The sequence below is a fragment of the Martes martes genome, assembly GCF_963455335.1.
Source record: "Martes martes genome assembly, chromosome: 3".
NCBI lineage: Eukaryota > Metazoa > Chordata > Mammalia > Carnivora > Mustelidae > Martes > Martes martes.
This window is the reverse complement of record NC_137890.1, coordinates 9,905,448-9,930,835: the sequence shown is the minus strand read 5'-3', so window position 1 is coordinate 9,930,835 and position 25,388 is coordinate 9,905,448. Positions and strand designations below refer to the sequence as shown.

The 25,388-nt window shown below is 44.1% G+C and overlaps 1 protein-coding gene across 3 annotated transcripts in view; it reads right to left on the bottom strand.

Annotated features, from left to right (window-relative positions):
* NALCN (sodium leak channel, non-selective) overlaps positions 1–25,388 on the bottom strand; it is a gene marked incomplete at its 5' end in the record, with an annotated part of 290,329 nt that overhangs the window by 43,330 nt on the left and 221,611 nt on the right. Inside the window, 4 exons of one of the 3 annotated variants that reach the window (XM_080799344.1) lie at positions 2,582–2,651; positions 3,067–3,168; positions 10,459–10,545; positions 21,440–21,513. In XM_080799344.1, coding sequence (XP_080655470.1) covers positions 2,582–2,651; positions 3,067–3,168; positions 10,459–10,545; positions 21,440–21,513 — 333 coding nt within the window. Of the gene's footprint in view, positions 1–2,581; positions 2,652–3,066; positions 3,247–10,458; positions 10,546–21,439; positions 21,514–25,388 lie in introns of all 3 variants that reach the window. The other 2 variants (XM_080799346.1, XM_080799345.1) reach the window with 2 other exon arrangements.

Genomic DNA, 25,388 nt, shown 5'->3' with positions numbered 1-25,388 from the left:
TTATTGAGGACCAGTTATGTGCCAGGCACTGTTGTAGTGCTGGGGATGTGGCAAAAAAGCAAAAAGAAAGGATAAAATCCCCCTCTTCCGGGGCTGACGATCTAGTCAGGGGAGACAGATAAAAACTGAATGACAATATGGGAGGGTGTTAGAAGATGTTTAGGACTATGGTAAAAAAAAAAGGGGGGGACAGAAAGTGCTAGAAGGCTCCACGTTTGGCCAGTCACAGCAGGCCTCAATAAGAAGCTGTTATTTGAGCGAAGACGAGAGAAGGATCTGCAGGCCATGGGGCATCTGCAATGTGCTTTTGCAGAGGAGGGGTGGGTCCTCATGCGCAGGGAACAGCTGTGTGTCCATGGAACAGCCAAGACGCCCCATGGGTGGAGTCAAGAGGACAAGCACCAGGGGAGGGGACACTGAGGTCAGAGGGCTGGGAGGGGGCCTGATCATGCAGACCCCAGCTCTGGTTCTCACTCCCTGGGACATGGACAGCCGTTGCTCAAATAACCTGACAGATATTGTCACAAGTATGCCTCAAATTTCCTTATCTGTATCTTCTATCATTTGGAATGAGTGAGAGAGTTGAAGCTCTCTATTTTACATTGCTTCTGTTATGCAGAAAAAGACATCCAGAGTTATTTTTTAGGAGATTAGCAGAGTCTCATCATCTCTTGCTATGGAGAAGGTGGGGGATTTGTTTCATTACATGTCTGTGTAATAAATAGAAGAAAAAATCTTTGAAGAAGAACTAAGCCTCTGGAATTGAGACTATGCAGGTAGGACCATTCGCCGTGTATATTTAAACACATATTTTCAAAGCCACGTTCTAGTTTGGCTCCTTAGACTACCTGTTTCTAGGGAATCACACTGAAGGAAAGTGCTTTGAACTAGTGTTGCCTCTCTGAATTTTCTCCTTGAAGTTTCCTCCACACAACATGCCTGGCCCCCAGGTTATGCATACATGGGCTCTACATTGGATCTGATCACAATTCTATGTAAACAATATGGCAGATCATACCAGACAGAACTCTGGCTTAAAAATCACGGTGTTGGGCGCCTGGGTGGCTCAGTGGGTTAAGCTGCTGCCTTCGGCTCAGGTCATGATCTCAGGATCCTGGGATCGAGTCCCACATCGGGCTCTCTGCTCAGTGGGGAGCCTGTTTCCCTCTCTCTCTGTCTGCCTCACTGCCTACTTGTGATCTCTGTCAAACAAACAAAATCTTAAAAAAAAAAAAAATCATGGTGTTAACAGATGTGCACACCAGTTAGAACCTTGCAAAGTGGGTGATGATGGTACCAGGTGTTCTCATCGCCTGTTGTCAGTTGTGCTTGGAATACTTAGGACAATCTACTCTCACAGTTTCTACCAATTGAAAGCAGTTGGATTATTCTGGAAACTCCAGAAACTGAGGAAAGGACAGGTAAAGTGGTGAAAAAGACAAACAAAACCCAAAAAACCCTAAGGCTTGCTGCCTTTCTCCTGCGAGACCTCCTTTCTCCAATACCATCCCTGGCTCTGAACATTCAGGACTCGGCTTCCTTAGCCAGTGTAGCTAGACTCTACTCAAGACCTGTATTTTAAAATGAGGGCATCACCAGTGATAATTATTTGATATGAGCTTTGCAAGTCTCTTAGAAATCTCGGCCTGATACAGCTGCTGGTGAGTCTAACCCAGAGGTTAAACTTCTGCCTCTGTGGGTTCCCCTGGGTTTTCATGTGGCTTGTTTCTTCTCTTTGTTCAGGTCTCTGGTCTAATAATACAGACGCCTGAACACTGACCATCTTCTCGAACATTCCCTGCCCCCCAATCTACACCTTTGATTTCTTTACATCATTTTATTTTTCTTTATAATGCAGAGCAAAACTGTCACAGCAGTGAAGGTATGATGGAAAATAAGTAAAAAAACACTTCCAGAAATGATGATGTATTTGTTTCCTTGCTTAGTCTTTGTCTCTTTTACTGGGATATAACTTCCTGGAAGGCAGAGGATTTTGTCTTGTTTCTCCACCGCTTCTCCTCACTTCTCCTCACAGGGCCCAGCACATAATCAATACTTGATAATTTTTTTTTTTTTAGTTAGTTAATAAATCAACAGATGACCTAGAGTCTAAAGCAAAGAAATTCTCGGGAACTAGTATTCAGTCTTCGAAAGAAAAATTCTTCTAGAAATAAGATTGTATTTCCTAGTAGGTAAAGCCCTGAAGTTATAGACACTGGAACGAGATTCCAGAATATTTGGAAATTTTAGTAAAAGTTTAAAGTTAATGATACAAATCAATTCTATAAAATACTTTACATACCTTTAATGTCAGTCAAAGGCAAGTGACATGTCACTTTTGGGTTGCTATCTTAATGAAGACGTGTTTTGTGGGATGTTGTATTTTTGAACAGTTAATGGTCACTCTTTGGTACTGGCCATTCAGTTTGCTTCCTGAATTTCCTGATTCCCTCTGGTATAAATTCTTATGGAGACAGGTCAATGTGACAGAAGGACCCAGGTGCTAGAATGTTCCAAACTGTAATTTAAATGCATTTTCATAACCAAGCTTCCCAACTCTAAAGCATTGCTGAGAACTTACATCTTGAGTCAGGGTTTCGAGAGATTTCCCTCTGCTGATCCTCTGGCTGTTGGATCCGTGTCTCAGTGACCTAAAACAACCACAACCAACTGGTCAATACATCCAAGACCAAATTTTGACTTTTGAGCCATGACCGTTTTAAGAACAAAATAAAGTAACTTTTCCGATACCATCACAAATGCTTATTATTTCTTTTTGTAGTGAAAGCTTTCGTTTATTCAAATGCCTTTGAGCTCATCTCACAAATTGCAGAATTTTTCCTTCTGATCTTAAAAGTAAGAATCTGGCCATCACCAAGGAAAAGGTTTTTGAAAGATTTTTTTTTGACTCTTTGAATCTGATTGTGGGTTTCATTGTTGCCATCAGCAAACAGAACAAAGTTCCTCCTGCACGCCTGTCTGCCAACCGGGGCGGTGCACAGAGACCATTTCCTGCAAAACCCCTCTCCTTGTTTTCTCGGCAGCTTTGTCTCCTGGGGTATTTACCTGCGCTCCTGGCGGATATGATGCTGCACACTGAGAATTGACCTCTCCTTTGCAGGCTGCCCCTCAAATGATCCGCTCAGCATGCGCTGTCGAGTGCAGGCTCTAGAAAAAAAAAAAAAAAAAAAAGGAGCCCGAGATAAATGCGTGATCTGTACACTTGGGATGAATAATACATAACTGCTCATTACTCTTATTATTTTTAAGGAAACACCAATGATAAGGCAAAACACAGCAAATGACACATGAAGGAAAATGGACTTGAGGCTCGGGGTCAAGAACACTTACAAAGCAGAACCACCCCAGCTACATGGCGGGGCTGGGAGATAGACAGAAAGCTCCCACACGCCACGACCTGCCTCCCCCCACCCCAGGGGACAGCTCCCATCAGGGTCCTGCAAGCTTCGCCATAGGTAGGCATGATGTTGGTTTTGAATTTAGACAAAGGGATTTCTAAGAGCAACCCTTTGGGGAAGGATTTGTCCACCCAGGCCCCTGGGATGATAGAGTCTATGTTCCAAGGAGATTCTGCAGAACTCCAGGGAAGTAGGAAAACATAAAACTGGAGACAAATTGGCTGACAGAGAGAGGTAATGAAAGCTGAGATTAATACCTAAGAAACTTCAGTCTAAAGTCCGTGGCTTACAGGTGACTGGTTACCTCTTTCTTTTCAAACCACGGAACTCTGAACACTTTTTAAAACGTGCCTCCCTGAAACCACACCTGGGCTGGTATAGTTTCAGATTTGTTAATGAGGGAAGATAATTGGGTGACTCAACACCTGGGGTGTGAATGATTGGAAGAGAAAACAAAATTCCTCTTCCAGAAAGCTCCCTCAATCTGGAAACGACAGCAATTCCCTTGACGTAGTAGTCAAGTGGAGAGAAAATAATACAGAGGCTCAGAGACCTGTGTCCCACAGGCGACACTGCCGCCGACTAGGTGAGTGACCTTTGGGCTCAGTTTTCTGATTGGTAAAGTGAGGACGAGGCCCTGACCTCAAAGAAAACTCCCAGACTTAAAATACCAGGGTCTTATGTTACACAAATTTTATGATGCCGTGTGTGTTCGACACCTGAACACAGGACTTTTGTCATTGCTTTACATGAAACTCTCGTACTTATGTTTCCTAAAATGCATTTCTAGATTGCCTTTGAATTAGATTATCATCATCTGTCTCCGAGTCAAGACTTTCAAGAAAGAGACCCATGTCTCTCTAGCACACTCGGAAGCCGCTCTTACGATAGCACGTGTATATTCAAGTAGTTAAAAATACCTCTGATGCCAATGAAGATAACCACGGCAAATACCTACAAAAATCACGCAAATTCGATGAATGTAAATGCGTTTCTGGAAGCCATCCTCACCACATCACTCTCCTTGGTTTACTAAACACCACGGAGAATTCCTACGTAAAATCCAAAGTCAAAATTTTACCAATGCCAAGGATTTATGGCAGTGAGAGACAGAGAGTGGGCTTATTTCCAGGACCAGGATGGTGTCCCGCAGGAAGACGCATTTGTAAGTCAGGCTGAGTTCCCCAAGCTTTAGCACGATCTCGCACGATGTACATAGATTAAGAACTGTTCTTCGGACCAAGGGCTGGAAACGACGAAGCATCCGGAGAACATCTATTTGGAAAGCTGTGTTGTCTTGCTACAGATCTACGGAGTCTTGCCATTTGTGTAAACATCAGGGCTTAACCTTTAGCCACGGTCTTAGTAACCTCTATTTTTTGTCGTAAGAATCCCTCAAAGTAGCTGAGCCCTTAGGGCTTACATACAAAACACATGCAACTTGAATGTAGTACACACGTTTGAGCTGGCTGTCCCTGCTCTGTTTGGCGTGGAGAAATGACCCTGGCTCCAAGCTGCCCATGACACAGGACTGTGGGACGTGCCCCACAGGCCAGTCTGAGCATGCGCGGGCTTTCTCACTGGGGAAGAGTTAGGACTGCATCTACGGACTCCAGAACCTCATGGGTGTCCCAACATCCACGTCAACTCAACACACCCACCCTCCCTGGGGGTGGCTCTGTGGAGCCTGCTGAGACTCCGTCCTCGGACCCAGCAAGACAGGAAGGTCTCCATGGTGGGAGGTGCAGCCGCTATTGGAGTCCACTCCCAAGGCATCCGTTCCATCCCCCCACCAGCAACACGGCTGCAGCGCAGAGAGCAGCTCCTTTCCTCTTTGGCTCAAGACCAGCCCTTTCTTTCCCGCCGGGGGCTAGAGAATTCGGAACATGACAGTAAAATGGGCTGGAGTTTCAGCTGTGCTGTGACATGTGAATCTTTGTTCTCTGGATGAGAAGGTCAGGGTGACCGGGGTGGGGTGGGGGGAGGCTGGCTTCTAGCTCTACCCTGCCAGCAGAAATCGCGTGTTGAATCAGACTGAGACAACCACTCCGACGGGTCCGATGTAGAAAACCGCTGGCTCTCGTTTCCTCTTCCGATCACTTTCCTCTGAGTACACAACAGTGTTTGTTAGTACAATTTCAAACCGGAAATGACGAGCAAAAGAACAAAATGCTCAGTAACTTGGGCCAGCTAAATCGTGTAACAGGTGGCGGCAGAGTTGCGTTCGAGTCAAGCCTACACCTTCGTGGTTTCCATTTCCTCGCTGCAGGGACCCTGCCAGAGCTTTGCCTTCTCTGAGCAGAAGCTGCTCGCCCACCACCTCTTTTCCCGGAACTGCAAAGCTCCCCACGTAACCTGAGCAGAGTGAAATCAGGCAGATGCAGCCCTCTGCCCTTGGCGTTCTGAGGTCCCCTTTGGTGCCTCAGGCTCAGTGCGACTACCTCTGAGCCCCTGTTCCAGCCCCACCCCGGGGCTGCCCCCACATCTGCGCCAAGACAAAGGTCAACAACTGTCTCCATCTTCCTGGGCGGCTCAACTCCTGTGGAGTCTCTTAGACCAAACGCTCTGGTATCTCACTCTTTCCTTTGAGCGTCTAGTGGTTTCTGAAGTAGGAAATTCTTTGGGAAACGCTAGAGCTTCTTAGCGGTAAACTAGGGGCTACATTCATCTAGCAAATTGTTAAATAAACGTTTGGGTGAAGGCAGTTTGCAGGGGTCGGGGCGAGTGGGGGCACATGACACGCAGTTCATTTGAAGGCTCCTCAAGGCTTTTTTCCTCTACGAAGAACAGTGGCAGATCTTACTAAACTCAAAACTCAAAATTCTGTCCTGGGTACCGCATGCATTATAGTTAAAAACCGGCTCTTTATCTGTAACAGCTTCCCCCACAGAAACAACAGGTAATGGCACAGAAGAAACAACTCTTCTACAGATACATAAATCTGACCAGGAGAAAACATATGGGGAACGTCTAATTACATTATGCAAAAGTACCAGCTGCCAAAAACGGGTTTCCTACAGATGAAGGGAGGAACTCGGACGGCAGGACATAAATCTGGGGTGGGAGGGGGCAGGCAGGGAGCGAGGAAAAGAAGTCGCATCGCGCGTCTGCCCTGAGGACACCTGGACGTTGAAGCAGGTACAGAAAGACGGCCACATCAGGATGCTTCCGCAGAAGTAAAACAGCCTTACACATAAGCCACTGCCACGTTCTTTGATAACGTAAAATATTTTGCTACTTTGGAAAATAACAGGTTTGGGACAAAATTATTCACTTCAATCTGGCACTACTGGATTCCACTAAGAGGTTATACATTCTCTAAATCAAGGTGCCAAGGTTCACACAAAAGTATGGTAAGCGCCTGCTTTATTATTTTTACGAGGAAATACAATTGCATTACACACAAGCATACACTGTAATCCAAACGGCGAATACCAAATAGTATTTCTGACGTGAGTAATATAATTACAAACGTTGACATAAATGGGTTCTGAGAAGGAATAGGAAGGGAAAAATGAATATTCATCCACGCGAAAGCATAGGAAAATGCTTTATGTCCCATGCTCCTGCCGCAAGTTATTAATGCTCATGGCGTTTTGTCATCACTGGTCACCTCCCTCGAGAGCTCTTTAGGGAGGGTCTGAGCACTCACCCTCGCGTTCCCAGGAGGAGCGGTGGCTGGCACTCTCCCAGGCAGAGTGATGGAGAGAAGGAGGGAGCTCGCGGCATAGAGGTAGAGGTAGGTATAAGGAGGCTGAGGGAGGAGGGGGCCTGCATCTGGAACTTGCTAGTCTCAAGGTCCAAACAGCACAGTAGGTTAGAACTTTCACACCCGGCAGCAGAGCTCAGACAGAAAGTTCTCCCTTCGACTGGACGCCTGACTTGAGGACACACGAGATTTAGAACCATGCAGTTCCGATCTCGCCTCTGGCTGGTCGTGGGACCTCAGGCGGGGGGACAGGTATTCCCTGGGCCTCCGTGTCCTCTGTGTAAAACGGAGACCACCACCACCTTTTCCGCCAACCTCGCAGGGAGCCGGGAGGACCAGCTGTGATTATGAATGCGCCAGTCTTTGGAAACACCGACACTTCGTCTACATTTTAGTGGCTGTTATTTACTTTTCTATCTTGTCCCAGATCATGGTTGGTATTAAAACGTTCTACGGGGGTGGAGGACAGAAAAGCGAGTGCGACAGAGGGTCATATCGGAAGGTAGGTCTTCTCTGCTCTGCCCCTGATCAACAGTGATATGGACTAACGCTGAGCCTTTTCTCCACACATCCGTCCTCAATAAACATGCTGTGTTATTATCTCGAGGAAAGTGATCTCTGAAATCAACACTTGCAATCCCCGTGCAGGTGTTTCTCAGATGGCCCCAACGATCCCGCCTCCTGGTTTTCATGCTCTGGCGTAAGGCAAGAATGTGGGTAGGACTTACTGACTTGCTCTCAACAAGTATAAGGCAATCGGGCTGGGAGAGCTCACAAAAGACACGCATTTCATCCTCCCCGTTGTCCCTTGCCCCTCACTTGCTGGTTCAGCCGAAGCAGGCTACCATGTCGTCCCGGGTCACAGCTGGTATTAAATCATTCTACAGGGACGCCTGGGTGGCTCAGTTGGTTAAGCCTCTGCCTTTGGCTCAGGTCATGCTCTCAGGGTCCTGGGATCAAGCACCGCATCGGGCTCTCTGCTCAGCGGGGAGCCTGCTTCCCCCCCACCCCTCTCTGCCTGCCTCTCTGCCTACTTGTGATCTCGGTCTGTCAAATAGATAAAGAAAATCTTTAAAAAAAATCATCCTACAGAGGGTAGAGGACTACGTTCTATAGACGTACAATGGAGAGATCCACTTCTTAAGGAACGAGGGTGGCCGTCTGCTAACAGTGCGAGAGGAAGGAACCGAAGCATTAATCTAACTGCTTATGGGGAGCTGAACCTTATTAAGAATGGAAGAGTGAGTGGAGAAGGGGATTCCTCTGGAGAAAGTCAAAATGCCTGCTGCCGAGTGAGAGACCCAGCTAAGCCACACCCCAGTTCCCGACGGAGACTTTGAGATTACTCTCCATTGTTTCAATCACAAGCTTTGGGAGTAACTTGTTACACAGCGGTTGGTAACTAATACAATTATCATCACCGTTGCTCACATGTCAGTTCACCTTGCACACAGTAGGTGCTCAGTAAATACTTGTGAAATGAATGAATCTTGAAATTTTGTGAAGATCCAATATTTTAACGTCTCTTGATCACGTCACACGTATGAAACAAGGCAATAATCACAAACAGCATAGCATGTGTTTGAAAAATGCTTTTTAAAGGGAAAGTGAACTTTAATTTTATCTCCAGTTAGAATACTATGCTCCACGAGAGATGGGCTGCACACCCATAATAGAGGAGGCCCTGAGACAGGAATGAAAAAAAATCAGACACTGCTTCTTGCAAGCCGAAAATTTATAAATCTTTATATTCTATGTGACACTATTAAGGGAAACCTACAAGTCAATATGAGGCAGAACTGAGTTCGTTTCAATTTCGTAAGAGGCAGATCTGATCTGTCACTGGGAACGTGGTCTCCACTAACGGTATCTTACACAAAATCTACTACAGCGCTGAAATGTAAGTAAGGAGTTTGAGACTTTTATAACTTTATCAGTAAGAAGTGAGATGTACATGTCATTAAAGTTACTCAGTGAGAGACCTAGTCAGAAGGAAAAGTATTTGAATATTCAATTAAGTTATATTTCGCCACTTTAAATCTTTTATTAGAATTTAGATGCTTTTTGGTCTCACCCAAAGATAAAAGAAATACATTTTCAGGATGAAAACATTCATTTATTTGTTGCCTAGAGAGAAAGCGAAGCCGATCATACTGAAAACACACACCACGAACTTCAGGCGAAGTCTGGCTTTTCTTAGGGAATGGACCCCAAAGTCATGGTATCAGGTCTTCACTGTCTTGTCCATATCTCTTCATAAGGGCAAGTTTCTTAGAAACCCCATCTAGTGGTTTAATAGAAAAAATTGCTCTGCCTGTCTTCTGGTACTGGGAGGCACAAAGCTTCAAGTGTCTGGTGAAAAATAATGAAGTCTTTTGTCTTGTCTGAGTGAGGAAATTCTCCATGATGCAGGCATATGTAATCCTTTTATCCCTGCTCCCTAGAGGAGAATTACAGTGAGGCACTTTCCTTTTCCCAGTTGGGGTTAATGTTATGCCCTCTCTACCTTTGAAAGTAAAACAAGACTAGGACCCCTGATGATGATTCAAATGTGGGAATATTCTTCAACAAACACACATTCCCAGTTGCAAAAATATTACCCCTGGTTTCTTGCCAAGCCTTTGAAAAAAACATATGAAAGATTGATTCTTTTTTTTTTTTTTTTTACCCCTTCTCTCTGCATTGCCTTTGTGCTTTGGAATTTCAATTACCCCTTATATGACAGCCATATATATATAATCTTTTATGGAGGCTGAGGGAAGAGAATCATGCCTTAAGAAATTGTCTCTATTTTTCTTGACATTCCTCCATCTAAAATATTTTAAAATTGGCCCAAAGATTATGGTTATAAGAGAGATCTTTGGAGCTTTATTAGCCTTTAAACACCACTAGTTGTTTATAGAAATACTAGCAGGGGGTCCTCTGTTTCTTTCTTCTCTCTCTCCATATCTTCTTTCTTAATGTTCCAGAACAAGGGTGTGGGAAAAGCCTGTACATTCTGTAATGAAAGAGAGAGGCCTATGAGTCTTCAAATTATTTTCATTCATTATAGAAAAGTTAGATTGCATGAAACCATCTGGTATTAAACGTAATTACCGTCTAAAGGAACTGCAGTGTAACTTCGCAGAGCGGTCATTCTGAGGGATTTTACTCAGATCTTCAGGTCCACGAGAGCACACATCGCAAAGTATTATCGAATGTTGGTTAGTATAATGTAATCACATCAACAGAAAACAGGAAAATAGCCCTTCGGTGGTAATTACGTGAAACTATGGCTGTAGACCAGGGTAAGAGAATGGGTGATGAGTATTTCCTGGAAAGGGCTCTTACCTGACTCCAGGAGTGTGACGATGAAATCCTCCAAAGGGGACACAGCCGCAGATGCTAATAGGTGAGCTCCTCTGTAATGGCCTCTTGCTGAGATGAGGAAAAAGCTGCATTTTTATCGTAGTGAATACCCCACTCCTTTGTGAATCAACCCGATCCTGAGTAAATGCATATGGCTCTCTAGTATTAAGTGACATCCGATTTGTTCTCTCCAATCGTGCGCTATTCATAAAAATGTTGTCATATGCACACAGGTACATGACACAGGCAACCAGAACCTCACGGCAGACTGAGAGATGAGGGAAGCCTTATCGTCTTATCATAAGTAGGTATGATAAATAAAAAAGAAAATCAGCTTAAAATCCCTGCCTTTAGCGCATCTATTAGAATTCAGGAACTAGACTGTCTGAAACCCCACACCACACTGGGGTTTAAATTCAGTAATGCGCCATCTGACTCAGAAAAACATAAATTACAATGCAAAGACCGGACTTTTTATTATAACAAAAGTGAAATTTTGCAAATGTTGACAAGCCATAGGAACCAGTTTTTCCACCCGCACGGATTTTCTTATACTACTTATTACTTTATGCTCCAATGACATAATAGTAAAAGAAAAACCCTGTTCAAATATCTTGCTGCATCTGTTAGGTAAAATTTAATAGCAGCTCTCCTGATCCATATAGCTCCATTAAAATCACGTCATAATAATGTACGCGTCATGTATAATCTCAGTGAAATGTAACATACTTTGATTACCACAAATCAGGAAAGACTTAGGAAAACATGTTTAGAATACATCATTTTACTAAGCGTGATGACAGACGTTAACTAGACTTATTGCGATGATCATTTCACAATACACACAAATCCCCTCGAATTAGGTTGTACACCTGAAATTGATGTCATGCTATCTATCAATTACATCTCAGTAAAAAAATTTAAGAAGAGTTCAAGGAAAGAAAGTTTGGTTTTAAAAAAGCAAAAAAAAATTCATTTTGCTTAAATTAAGTTGTATTTTGCCTCTTTGAAATGTTCACTTTTTATGTTTTATACAAATGCTTACACCCACGGGTCTTATCTCCTCATTGCTCTCTGAATACACTTAATTTCCACGTATTTACTTGGTCTCTGTTTCTCCAAATGGTCTTTCACTTAATCTATAAGCGTTTTTAAATATCAGGAATAAGAGAAACCAACAATTAGGAGGCCTCAATAAAAATCACAGATAAATATTTATGATAATATCTAATATTCATTACATATTTGATTAATAGTTAATGTTTTGATGATAATATATTCAATATTAATCATTAGTATGCCATTTATGAACATCTATAAATACATTACACGTTAACAAATATCTTCAGTAAATCAAATGTTAATAATTTGTTATTTTATTAATACTGAGCATCTTAATCCCCAGTGCTCTGGTTTTTGAAGACCTCGGATTATTCTTGCCAAATGTTTGTCGTAAAAAATTGCTGCTATGTCAGGAGGCTGCCCCAAACCCAGTTTTAGGGGTATCTGCTTCCTCTCATCTGCAGGGTCTTTCTTCCCCCCCCCCCCACCCCCCGCCGGAGCACATTTCACTGAGCTGTTGGCCGGTCTAAGCCTAAGGTCTGTGAGAGGCCGTAAGGCGCTCAGGGCCTCTGAGCCTTGCCCAGTCGTCTTGCTAGTCGTGGCCAGAATGAGGAGCTGCAGAGAACACACTTGACCTTCTCCAAAGCTGCTGAATTGCTAGGCTACACGATGAAACAAGAATTTGAAAAGGAGAGCTTGTCCAGCGGGAAGGAGCACCCAGGGTAAGATGCTAACGCTTTGCAATTAAGCTCCCTTAGATTTCCACGCAGTTGGTCCTGCTTCAGAGAACTGAAGCTCTGGGTGTAGACGGGAGAGAATGGAGTAAGAATGAAGAGGCTGTTTGTCCTTTCCTCAAATTCCCCTTGTCTTACGGCTAATGATATGCACGGGAGAGCAGGTGGCTTCTTGGAGGGCATCCCAAGGGTTTAATTGGAGTACTTTCCTCTAGAAAACTCCACGATCTCCCCAGTCTCTGCACTATCAGGCTCAACTGTCTTCCAGAGGAATGTGACCTAGATGCTTACGTTCTAGAGTAGAGCCCAGCGTCCGTTCATCTGTCCTGAGCCCTGGGGAGGCAGAGCTGGGAGAACAGGGACCTGGAAGAGGCCACGGGACAAAAACAAACACTTGCATTCAGCCTACAGCCCATGAAAAAACACCCCTGACTGAGTCCTCAGATAATCAGAGGTCACAGAGCTCTAAAGTCAAGGGCACACCAAGGGTTCCAGGTAAGCAGCCATCACCCATGCAGAAGATAACACTATGTTCGTCTCGGTCACAGCAGTCACTGTCCCTCTGTGAGCGGTGCCCTGACGGCAGGTAGAGATTCCCTTCCAGCTGGTCCTTGGGCCCTGATCACCAGCCCCTTCTACCCAGTGATCTTGTCCTGCTCTCAATCGCTCTTCCTCCTGCCCAAATCAATCAGGTTTGCCTTTACCAACATCTGAGACCGTGCCCTCATCTCTCCTTGGCTGGTTGTCCTTGCAACGTGCTGATGGTCTCGGCCCGTTGGGCTAGGTCTCCTAATTCCGGGATAGGACCATTTCTCCCCCTGGCCCATTCAAGCAGAAAGAAGGATGTCCCAGCTGCACTTCAGGCATTTCAAAGATCCTGGGTCTCCATTCCCAGGACTTTCAGCCGCCTATCGGCGACGCCAACCATGGCTGATGAATCTGTGTTATTAGTTTGGGAGTCTCTCCATGAAGGGATCTGATGATACCTTATGTTAGCAAGACTAGCCCAGTGGCAGAGCCAGGATGCTAACCCAGATTGGCTACTGAACCACTAAGCGCCCCCCCACACTGCTCATTTACTCCTCTGAGGCTGTGTCCGGCGCTCCCCCCAGCCCCCTGCCAAGGTGCAGAGACTGAGACTTTGCACGGACTTAACCACTACTCAGAGGATTCAAAGCCAAGCATGGCTGACAGCAGACCCTTCCTCTTTCCATTTCTACCATACTGACACAGCACGCTCCATAGGACTCTGGACCTGAACGGGAACGAGGGGATCTTCGTAGGTCAGTGTCAAGAAGGCCACACAGTTTCAGTCTGGACAGGAGCTTTCTTGGGCTGGCTTATCCAACAGGGACTGGGGTTCAGGGTGCCACAAGCATCCAGCAAAAGATCTTCCATGAAGGCACTTCTATTACCCCCAGATAACTCAAGGCTGGCTCCCCTCTACCCCGAGAAGTTTTACGGAGGGAAAGGGAAGAGACGGGAGAGAGTTATGGTTCTAACGACTGAAGCTACCCCAGACAGCAAGGGTGATACATTGGAAAGAGAGGCCCCTCCCCTGGAGGGATGTGGTCCCACCACAGGGGCCACCGCCTGGGAGGGAGGGTGTGCCGAAGCAGGTGTAGTGGGGTCTCGATTTCAGCTCCTGATTTCCCCTTGACCTGGCAATTTCTGATGATGCATAACCTGTCTGTGTACCCTGGGAAGCAACCATGAATGTCGGAAACACAACGGGCTCAGTGGTTGTCAGTCCAGGGGATTAGAACGAGGGATCCTCTACAAGGTAAATGCGCAGAGTCAGGGGAATGCATGGATTTTGGAGTTAGACCGGGGGTTTGAGTCCTGGCTCCCCTGACTCGCAGGCAGGGTGACTTTAGGCAAGTCGCCTAAGCTTTCTGAGCCTTAATTTCTCCCTCTCTAACACGGAGCTAATACTCCTTGTCTTACAGGGTTTGCTGTGAGGCCCAGCAGTTGTGAAGGAACACAGCGTTGAGCACGCCGTCAGTTTCCAGGAAATGGGACAGCGGAGCTGCGTAACTTGTTGGGGACACAAAAATACGGCTATTTGGGAAATCAGGTTATCGTTGATATTGATGTGATACCCAAGATCATTTCTGGTATGGGTTCTTGGGAGAAAGTACTTACCTAAGACTCAGTTTTGTCGTGCATAACATGGGGGTAGTAACAGTGTTCTCCTGCACAGCTGTGTTGTGCAGACTGACGGGGACAACACGCCCAAGACCTTAGCATCATGTCTTCACAAATAGTCATCATTCACTCTTTTCCCATCTCCCTTTCCCTCCTCCTCTCTATCTTCATGTCGGAAAGGCATTTTCATGGCATAATGGATATAAGTTGAAGGTAGAAAACACTTTATTTTATGAAACATTTCAGGTAGATGATTTTAACTATTAAAGTCACTCGGGCAGGAAACCAGGACTATGCTCTGTATGAATTTTCTTGTCACAGTTGTGGTCAGAGATCTAGAGGTATTACTGAAGTTCCCCCCACCTGACTAGTGTCATAAATATGTTCTCAGGGCAAACATGAGCTCTTTGAGGAAATAATCTATGTGTCCGGTGTCTTAGAAAAATGCCGGGCACACAGGAAATGCTAGAGTGAGTCCTTTCTTTTCAGGAAGAAAATCCAGCTAATGTCACTTAAAAATCTATATCTTAATAAATAAATATGTTCTGATTTTATTTATATTTAAGTAGTATATAAATTGTATTTCTAGTCAATGAAAATGATTCTCTTAGAGAGAAACTAACCCCCATGTCATTAATTATATTTAATTTTTTGTAGTAAGTAGCATCCAACTAGCAGTTATTCCTTAGACTTTATTTTTTTAATAGATATTTTCTTTATTTGAGAGAGAGACTGATAGAGAGGGAAAGCACAGAGGAAGAGTGAGAGGGAGAAGCAGGTTCGCCTCTGAGCAGGGAGCCCAAGGTGGGGCTCGATCCCAGAATCCTGAGATCACGACCTGAGCCGAAGGCAGATGTTTAACCGACTGAGCCACCCAGGTGCCCCACGACTATTCCTTAGACTTTAAAAAATTATTAATACCAGTGTGCAGCAAGGGAAATTTTGTCATAGATCCAAGTATCAGAATGCAAATATCATACTAGACCCATCACTCAAAAAGGCCATAAAGATACTTCCTAACTAGGGAGGTACTGATAGCCAAGGCCGGAATTTTCTCAAGTCATGTAAAATGCTTGATTATTTTTGACATTTCGCCATGCATTCGGCCTAGCAGGAATGACCACGCATTTGTGCTCCACTTCAGGGCTGTGAGGGGCGGGAGCTCGGCAGAGGCAGCGATGCTGTGGGAAGTGCCCCGCTATTTGTTCTGATTTCTCCTGATGAAGTGAAAAGGTCACTGCCTTTGAAGGAAGCTTTCTTTAGTGCAGCTGACCAGTGCAAGTGAAGTCAAAACGAGAGTGAATTTAATAGCGACCCCGGATTTTACAGTTTGGGTGGTGGAACATCCCTCTTTCTTACAGTCCTCTCCAGATCAGTCACGGAAAAAACAACACGGATGCCCGTTTGCCCCACGTGAACCCCCCCCCGGACAAGCCCGTGCCGCATCCTCGAGTTCTGTCAGAAAGCCCCACTTCCGTGCCTATCAGAGAGTTTCCAGATCTGTGGAGAAGTTCACTTCCATGTCTCCGAGCATGGATTCATTTTAAGAAGATTCTACTTGGAAGAACACGGATGATCAAATTAGAGATGATTATGTGCAGAAGTCATCGGTGACTCCAGTGACTCAAACACCTCCGACTCTCGGCCCCTTTCTCTCTGACTTTTCCCTTTGTTGGCTCGAATTTCCCCTTCATAGGAAAGGCACAGAGAATACACTTTTCTGGAATAATGTGGATCCTGTTTCAAATGGAAATGAGGCTCCCCTGAGCACTGGGACTCCGGGCAGCCCCGCAGCTTAATTATCAGGCCTGAGAACTCAGGCCTCTCCATCACCAGGACTGCGCTATTCATTCCAGGAAATACCTATCCAAGAATTTAAGGCTGTGAACCAATAAGTAATTTAGCTTCAGGAAATTTCTGGAAATCCATTCATCTGAATTATAGACTCACGGACCAGCCCCTGCCTCTAGATAATTTATCACTCAACTGGTCAAACCAATCACCTAAAAATAATTGATACTCAGGCCAAGAGCCTGCCCAGCTCGGTCCATCAATCCTAACCACTTTTTTTTTTTTTTTTAAACACTGTTTCTAAAAATCTTCCAATTTACTTTCAAAGGTAATGCATGGAGATGGTTAACAATTCAGAAGACAGAGTAGAATAGTTTTCTGGAGCGAAGATGACAGCAGAAAGTTACCCCACCTCAGGTAGGAAGGGGGGAAACAGACGAGCAAACTCCGTTAAAACAAGTGACAACTGACAAACTCCGTTGGAACAAATGACAGCTGAACTGTGGTGTCAGAGCAGGTGGAAAGAACACTGGGGGCACAGGAGGCCAAGGGATGGCCCCTCTACTGGGCCCCCGCCCCTGGGACGCCCGCCCCCCCCTGCCCCAGAACAGTAATGGTTACCTGTCCGGAACAAGTACATGCTACCTGTGTATCCTGGAGAGTCCTAAAGTCTTTTATTTTTTTTTACATTGAGGTATAATTGACAAATAACACTGTACTAGCTTCAGTTATACAACATAATGATTCGATGTTTGTATATCATGTGAAATGATCTAAACTCTCACCTGAAGAATTTTGCCCGATCTCAATCACTAAAAACACTTCAATCCAAAGCAAAACCAAATCAAACCAAACCAATCCAAACCAAAACCTTACACATACCTGCTCCTGACCTACCCCTTGTGAGACATTACTGAGAGACCTGAGGTGGTGGTCTCCCTTACTACAATAAGTATTAAATTTCACTTTGATTAGTCAACAGATGGTTCAGGAAGCCAGTTGGGGCAGTCTACACTGCAAAAGCAGGTAAGTGAGTTGCTTAAGGTTAGAGAGGAGCAGAGTCAGATACTGGTCCAGGCCTTCTGACACCACGTCCAGTATCTTACGTGAGAATGAGGGGGGCCCTGGAGATCACCTCCTCTAATCTTTAAATTCTCAGAAAACTGGGGACTTAAATAATTTACCTATTAACATAGCCAGGTCGCTAGACACCTTAGATCAGAGATTTGTTTTATATTATTTCCTCCAAATATTTGTTATTTTTAAGAAGTTATTTCTAAGACACAGATATTTCGTAATATCCTCCTCACATCCCACTGGATTTAAAGTTTATGGGACTTCCTTCCATCTGCACCCACAGCAGGATACACGCCCACCTGGGACATATTTGCTCAGAAGATTCAGCCGAGGTCGTCTTTCTCTAACGAGACCTTCCTAGAATGCCCTCCCGCCTCCCTGGGGAGGACCTCTTTGCTGAAACTAAGGACAGTAAGGCTATGAAAGTAAAAGATTCTGGAAAATCATGAGAGCCAGCGCACTGAAACAAGTCTCTGCTTGCCTTCCTTTCCTCCCTATCAAGGCAGATCCGGTCTTCATCCACGAAGGCACGGAAACTGCACCTCCTTGTCTCCTTCTTTCAGAGTCTCCCTTTCAAAATGTAGATGGTCATGGGAGAGGCCGTTTCCTCCCAGCTTCACGGAAGGATAACTGGCAAATAACGTGTAAATATAAGGTAGACAACACGATTTGAAGTGTGTATATCCTTTTTTAAAGATTTATTTTGTTTAGTTTTGAGAGAGAGAGAGAGAGAGCGCGCACAAGATGGAGGGGTGGGGGGGGGAGCATCTCAAGCAGACTCCCTGCCGAGCACAGAGCCTGATGCGGGTCTCGATCTCATGACCCTGAGATCATGACCGAAGCCGAAACCAAGAGTTGAACGCTTAAACAACAGAGCCACCCAGGTGCCCCTGATGTACATATATACTGTGAAATGATCACCACAATGACAATAGTTAACACATTCATCATTTCCCATAATTATGATTTTTTTGTGTGTGTGTAGTGAGAACATTTACAATCCACTCTCTTCGCAGGTTTCCAGTATGCGATACAGTACTTGCTAACCAGAGTCACGAGACTACACATTAGGTCCCCAAGTCTATTCAGCTTAAAACTGGAAATATGTACCCTTTGATCACCATCTAGCCATCTACCCCACACCCCAGGGTCTGGCATTCCCCAATCTACTCTGTTTTTATAAGTTTGACTTTTTTAGATTCCACATGTAATGGACATCATACAGCATCTTTCTAATTCTGACTTACTCAGGAACACTGGGTTGAAGGAACAAAGAGAAAGTTCTGAGCCTAGGGGAGGAGAGACTCCCCAGGGAGTGAGAATACCCCGAGAGAATGGTAGAAACTTCTCCTTCTGTTTTGTGTAGGGCTGTTTGCCCTGAGATGACTGTAAGTGTTCTCCTTTTTTTTTCTTTTAAATTCTCTTATCCCAGTTCTTGTTGCTCCTTGGAAAATAGCAGAGAAGAATGTCCACGGACCCACAGACGTGGACCTGATCTATTCCTGGCCTTCTTATTTATGGGTTACATTATAATGCGGGTATGATATTATTATTGTATTATTAGTGTTACTGCTATATCATGAGTGAAAAAAGATAAGCACGCCCAAAGAAACTATCAGTTTGACATCTTGTCCTTAATTCTTGCAGACACTAACGTAGCACCAACAGGGAAGCCATTTTCACAGGAGAAAAGAGCTAAATGGCTTTTCTAAAGATTAAATTTGTATTCTTAAAAAAAAAAAATCTTAATTTTTTTTTTCTTATTGTAGCTCTTATTTCCCGAGATTGCCTGGGAAACAGCTCCAGCAACCCAGGGAGATGCCTCTCATTTGGTGGTGTTCTGGGCTGTCATAAAATGTTGACGTCTCTGGGTGTCCCTGAAACTACACAGTTATTGGGCAAGTAAGTCTGAGAGCGTCCCTGTTCCCTGATGGTCTTAAAAATTTGGCTCAGGTACGCCCACAAATTTTCTCTCTCTCTCTCTCTCTCTCTCTTTTTTTAATTTTCCGTTTTTAAAACCACTGCTGTACATTTAAAAATCAACAACTGAATTTCGCCCCCACAATGTTAGTTAGCAGTAAAGGATGTGATTTCTGGCATTATCATATCTGCGCTTCAATATGACTTTGAGAAAACACTGGAGAGTCTCATCCATCTAACGCATTCACTTTTATGACCTCGGGCACCAGGAAGTCAGCCCTTCAGGGTCAAGATGATGAGCCAAATCTGTGAGAAAAAGTCTGACTTTGTTTTTCAAATCATACAACACGTTAACACAAGCCCTTGAGACGCCTGCGTTGTTGCTAAGGCCTATCTCTGAGGTAGATGAATTCTTGGAGAGGGGTTTTCCAAAAACTTGTCACCTGGATAGACAATAAGACAATAAGGGCGCCCCTTCTGGAGAAAGTCGCGTGGGAACAGTCCCTGTGTTTGTCAGCCCTGATCACTACGCACCACAGTTTCACCTTCCTTGTGCGTGGAGGGCGAGAGCCTCAGCTTTCTTTTGTCAACCAGGAGAAGGAGACTTAAGAAAAAGAGGGCAGGAAAGGAAAACTGGAAGACCAAACTGCAGAAAGAGTTCATCGGGAATCGAAGTTCTAGAAGTGGCTTCTTCTAACTACCCCTGTCTGCCTGCGCTCTGAAAAGTCTCTGCGAACCCCCAGGGCAGCAGTTATCCTGGGGAGGTGAGCGCTGTCATTTTGGTTCCCGATGTGGCCGGCACACTCTGAACACGGGCCCGAGTATTACACTCCCCTCATGGGGCGTTGGGGATTCGAGGCTGAATTCTCTTCCCTGTGAGTGCGGCTGCGGGGCTGGACCCGCACACGGGCTGTCTTGTGTGAACAGGGGGGCGTCTTCAAGACACTAAGGATTGATGCTGCCGGGAATCTGTCTACTATAGTAGTTGCAGCTTCATAAAGACCCTGGAGTACCACGCAGTGTTCAAGGCCGGCCCCATGACGTTATCTGATGGCAACAGGGTTGAGCCAGTTGGAAGCAAACTGAAATGGGGACACAGGTGGTTACACGTTTGCTGAGAAGTTTCCCTTTCTCTGTTTCAACCAGGCCTCTGCCGTTCATCTCATCGTATTTTGTGTTGACAATATACACGCCCCAGAAATGGTTATTCTCTTCTCATAGAAGATACTCCAATGCATACTCGCGTCTATGCGTGCAAAGTCAGCCAATAAAAGAATGAATACACAAAATGCTGTCATGACTAGCCAGGATCATTTGTGGCCCATGCATTTCGCGTACTGGCGTAAACTCAAAATAGTTTCTCGAGCCATAGGTATTAGTCTTATTCCCTCATCACAGTTTTCCAGGTTATAGGGTCACACTGGCAAAAACTTGGATGACTATTCCCGGAAGAGACATAGAGTAGAAAAGAAGAGCCTCCCCCCTTCCCCTCAGCAGAGGTTGGAGGGGGCGTCCTGGTATAAATTCATCCATTCGCCTTGTCAGCCATTCTCCTTCCGCACCCCCCCATATTTGGTTGTATGATTAAACATGTCCCTGTAATAAGTCTGCCAATAAATCACATGCCAAAGGCTCATGCATTTTTACAAAGATCACGTTACTTCATATTATGACACAGTCTTCTAAAATACTCTTAAGTGTCTAGCTAGATGTTCCTTTCGGATACTTTATCCAGACAGGTTTAAGAAAGTAGCATTAAAATGACATGTTTTTATAAACATGTTAAAATGGATATGCTTTCGATCCTTACAGATTTTAAACACATTTATTCTTAATAGATTAATAAGTCATCGTGACTTCTAAAAAGCTCACAGTCTTATCATTCTCCCCTTAGTTTGTGATTTGTCCTTCAGATTTCAAAGACATAAAACATGCAAGAATAAATCTAAGTCATTTTCATCTTTTTTGTAAGTGTTTATACTTACAATTTATGTGTAAGCGCATGAAAAGAAAAGAAATGCACAACTGAGCTAATAAAATGTTACTATTCTAGGAAAGATATTAATGACGTGTTTGACTTTAGTTATAAGTATACAGTTACCTAAATCTACTCTCTAGCGGAAAGTGTACGTCGATACTCAGAAAATTACCTCATTAAAAAGAAAGAGCTCTTCTTTGTTTAACATAATTCCACTTGTGTTTAAATATGTATCAATGTTTAATGGTGTTACCTTAAGATTTTAGTGACGGCAGTCTCCTTTTCTAGAAGATTCCTTGCCCTGATGCTGAAAACAGACTTGCGAAGCTGAAAAATTACAAGTGTGACTTTAGTTTTGGCATGTAAAGGGATAATCTACTGACAAATCATTGCATACGTTAAACAGATAACTCTATTAAAACATTGAACATAAATTTTTTTCCACTAAAGCATCATTATACGATTGATTCTATCATTTATTTTTTTTTAAAAAGATTTATTCATTTAGAGAGAGAGCACAAGCAGGAGGGGCAGGAGAGGGAGGGAGGCTCTCAAGCAGACTCCACACTGGGTGTGGAGCCCAATGCAGGGCTCAGTCTCAGGACCCCAAGACCACACTAGAGCCAAAACCAAGAGTCGGATGCTCGACCGACTGCATCACCCAGCTGCTCAGATTCCATCATTTAATTGCATCTTTTGTTTTTACTTTCATGTGGGCAGAAATGCAAACAAGCTTGTGGGGCCACACGTCACAGCTATAACGTCCTAATCTGAATAGGCTTTTCAGTGTCCAGAGAATTTAACATTAAGACAAATATTGGATTCTTTCTTGCCACTGTCCAATAAAATGTTCTCTAAGCCACTTTCCACCTGTTCAGGTTCTTGGTCTGGGACCCGATACTAATCTGAATGATGAGTTCAAAGAGTTGTTTTGCCTACAGGCATGGAGACCAAGGAGATGAGCTTTCAAGGTTGTTTCCTAGTTGGTGATGATGAAATTATTCCAGGGAAAAGCACTAAGAAAAACAAAGTCCTGGAGGCTGCCTACAAACCAGAAGATTCTCCAAACCCAGCCCTGTCCTTCTTGATGGTTGAGGGATCCGAGGGGTGACAGGTGTACAGAGAAAGAACTGGGCAGCATGCCATCCTAAGAAAATTCATAATAACGAATGACTAGAAAGTATAACTCCAGTGGTCGGACCAAAGGTAATCCTCAGACAACAACCCAGTCATCTTGATCACGAGATTAGGTTAGGTTTACTAAGCACTTAGTATGTTATCAGTAGCTATTAGAGATACGGGTTAGCGAGGAATCAGAATTCTAGCTTACCAGAATGAAAAGCCTAGTTACAAAGGCAGGACTATGACGCATGATGCTACCAGTAAAAAGTAGACAGTAAAGTGCTAGATGACGTGTCCAGTAGAAAAGATGAGAAGGCTACGGGGCTGTACGCATGTCTGAAATAGTCAGCAAAGACGTATTGAAGGAATAGAAGTTGCACTGACTTGAAAAATGGTTAAGTCTTCCCTAGTAATGGTGGGGGGGGGGCGTGAACCAAGAACAGTAGTTGGAAATGCGTGCATGGGGCAAAGTAAGCTGGGGCAGATTATTTGCATAAGTGCTGAGCTAGGGGGAGGAAACAGTGTAAGGCATACTGTGTTTCCAACAGATTTGAGGGAGGAAACAATAAGCAGGAGATAGAACCATTCTGCATTCAGTAAAAACATACCATCCACTTTCTTTTGAACAAGTTAGCGACTTCAGGTGCAAAGTCACAGAGCTCCAATCTACAAACAAACAAGCCTATAAAGAAGTTGGCAGTACTGCCAACCTCTGTGTCCACCTGGCCACAGCTGGAGAGGAAGCAGTGGGCGCAAACTGGTCTTCTCAGTCACACCTGACAACCTACAAACACCAGAACCAGCAATCTAATTTTCATATTTCACAGCAGATCTGCCATTAAGGGGAGGATCATTGGACCCATTGGCCATTACCCTCATAGGAGGAAAGACGGCGCCCTCATATTTTCTCAATAATGAAAAACTGGGTTGGTTTCATTATTCCCCAGAACTCTTGGAAGAATAAATTCATGTGCAGACAAGGAAGGAGCTAAGAGTGAATGGCATTTTCCAGAAATTACATTTTCAGGGTAGTGCAAGAAAGGCTGTTTACCGTGATGTATTGCGAAACTTTCTTCCGTCTCCTCCCCTCCCCGGAGGAGGTGACTCTGGGCATTGATTTAACCTCCTAGAGCTCACAGCCTATCTCCCAAGGGATGTTATTTAAAGTCATTTCAGAGACCAAAGACTCAGCGGAAGGATCCCATCATGGTTGGATTTTTGCCTTTTGATACCTAAGCACACACATAATCACAGGAAAAGCCCAGGCCACGGGGGCCCCAAGAGAGCAGGTTCGAGGAGAGGACACTAAAGGCAGTGTACTTCATGTTAGAAAAACCTCTGCAGAAACTGCAAATAAATGAATAATATTTATTATATGGATTCCAAAATTATTATTTCTGGGCTGCCTACAACTGCTTACGAAGGGCTGCTGGCTCTCTTTTGTTCAAAACTTGAACTGGCTCAAATAAAATACACTATGAACCTGTACGAGGAAGTCCTTGAGAACTGTTTCTGTAACAGCAGAAGTGGCCAAAGAATAAATACTGTAATAGAAAAACTTCAGATACAGCCTCAAGATTGACTGACTGATTTTTTTAAAGTAAGTGCCGCACCCAACATGGGACTCGAACTCAGGACCCCCAGGTCAAGCTCCAGTTTTAGGATGTCTATCTACCTATATCTATGCACATTTGATAGCCTGGACATGTATTTAGACAGTTATATATTTTATCTGTTCTTTTTTTTTTCTAGTAAATAAAGAAGGCCTATAGCGATTATCTACTATCCCTTCAGTGTTTTTTTCTGCAGTAAAGCTTTGCACATTTCTGCAAAGGACGAGGTCTGCTAGTCCCAAGTCCTTAGAGCTACGCTGCTCTGCAGTGCCCTCTTCTGGCTCCAAGGGATACTGACAGTCACCTGAAGTGATCAAAACAAGGAATACAGAAATCAGTTTGGGGATAAGTAATTTTAGATCTGAACTTTTCAATTACAGCTATGGAAGGTGTCAGTAATGGTTTCTTCTGGATATAAACATGTCAGACACGTGGGACTTAAAAGGAGGGGTATGGGTGACATCCCAGGGAGTTCGCACTGAAAAAAAAAAAAAAAAGACTAGTTGAAAAAGCCTTTTTGGTGGTTTTCTTTAGTTTCTAAACCTAATACATCCAATTCCAGAAGACAGCCATTCTCTGGCTGAATTAATGATCAAAAAATAAATGTAAATGTTAAAGCAATACAGAGAAGATTTTTTTTTGTCTTAAAATTTTTAATTTAAAAAAATGTTTCTAGAACGGTGCCCTTTAACGCAAAATTCAGGAGGTTCAAATTTGCAGCTCTTTGTGGTTGAATAACTTGGAGCTGAAGGACCCAGCAATGGTAGACCTCGCTGATTTTCTGGCAATTTCTTTAACATCTTTTCATCCATAGGTACTCCCTTTCCCCCTCATTGTTGAAGGACCCGGGCCATGGGACCTGAAGTTTCCGGGAGTCTGGATTTTCCCCAGTGCACACTCCTGGCATAGTTCACATATTCCTCTGTCTTCTGGACTTCCTGCTGATTGACAGCTGGGCCCAGAGTCTCATCAGGCTCACACCTGATCGCTTTGGCAAGTCCACAGGCGGTGGCGTAGCCTTTCATCACAAGGCAAGTGACGTCCGGTTGTTTCTCTTTTTGTGATGTTAATAGTACTGAGGTTTGTTGTCTAGATCACGGATTCATTCAGTGAATAAAATTGCCACTTCTTTCTCATTCATTAGTTGGAATACTTGCATAATAAAAGACTTCCTTTCATGTACTATTTGGTTACTCTGCAGTACGAGTCACACGTGGAAAAGGTAGGGTACAGGTTGACTCTTTACCTTTACTTATTTTTTTTTATTTAATTAATTGATTTCCTATTGTCCTGTGAAGGCACCCAATTAGTAATTTAAAAGTGTCATTATGAACTTAAGGATTTAAATAGATTTGGTTTCAGTTCATTACAGTCATTACCCTCATGTTAGGTCACAGTATCCCAACTGCTCATTGGGAGTTTTTTCAAGATGGCCGATGGGGTTTTTTTGCCCGGACTCTAGTAGTC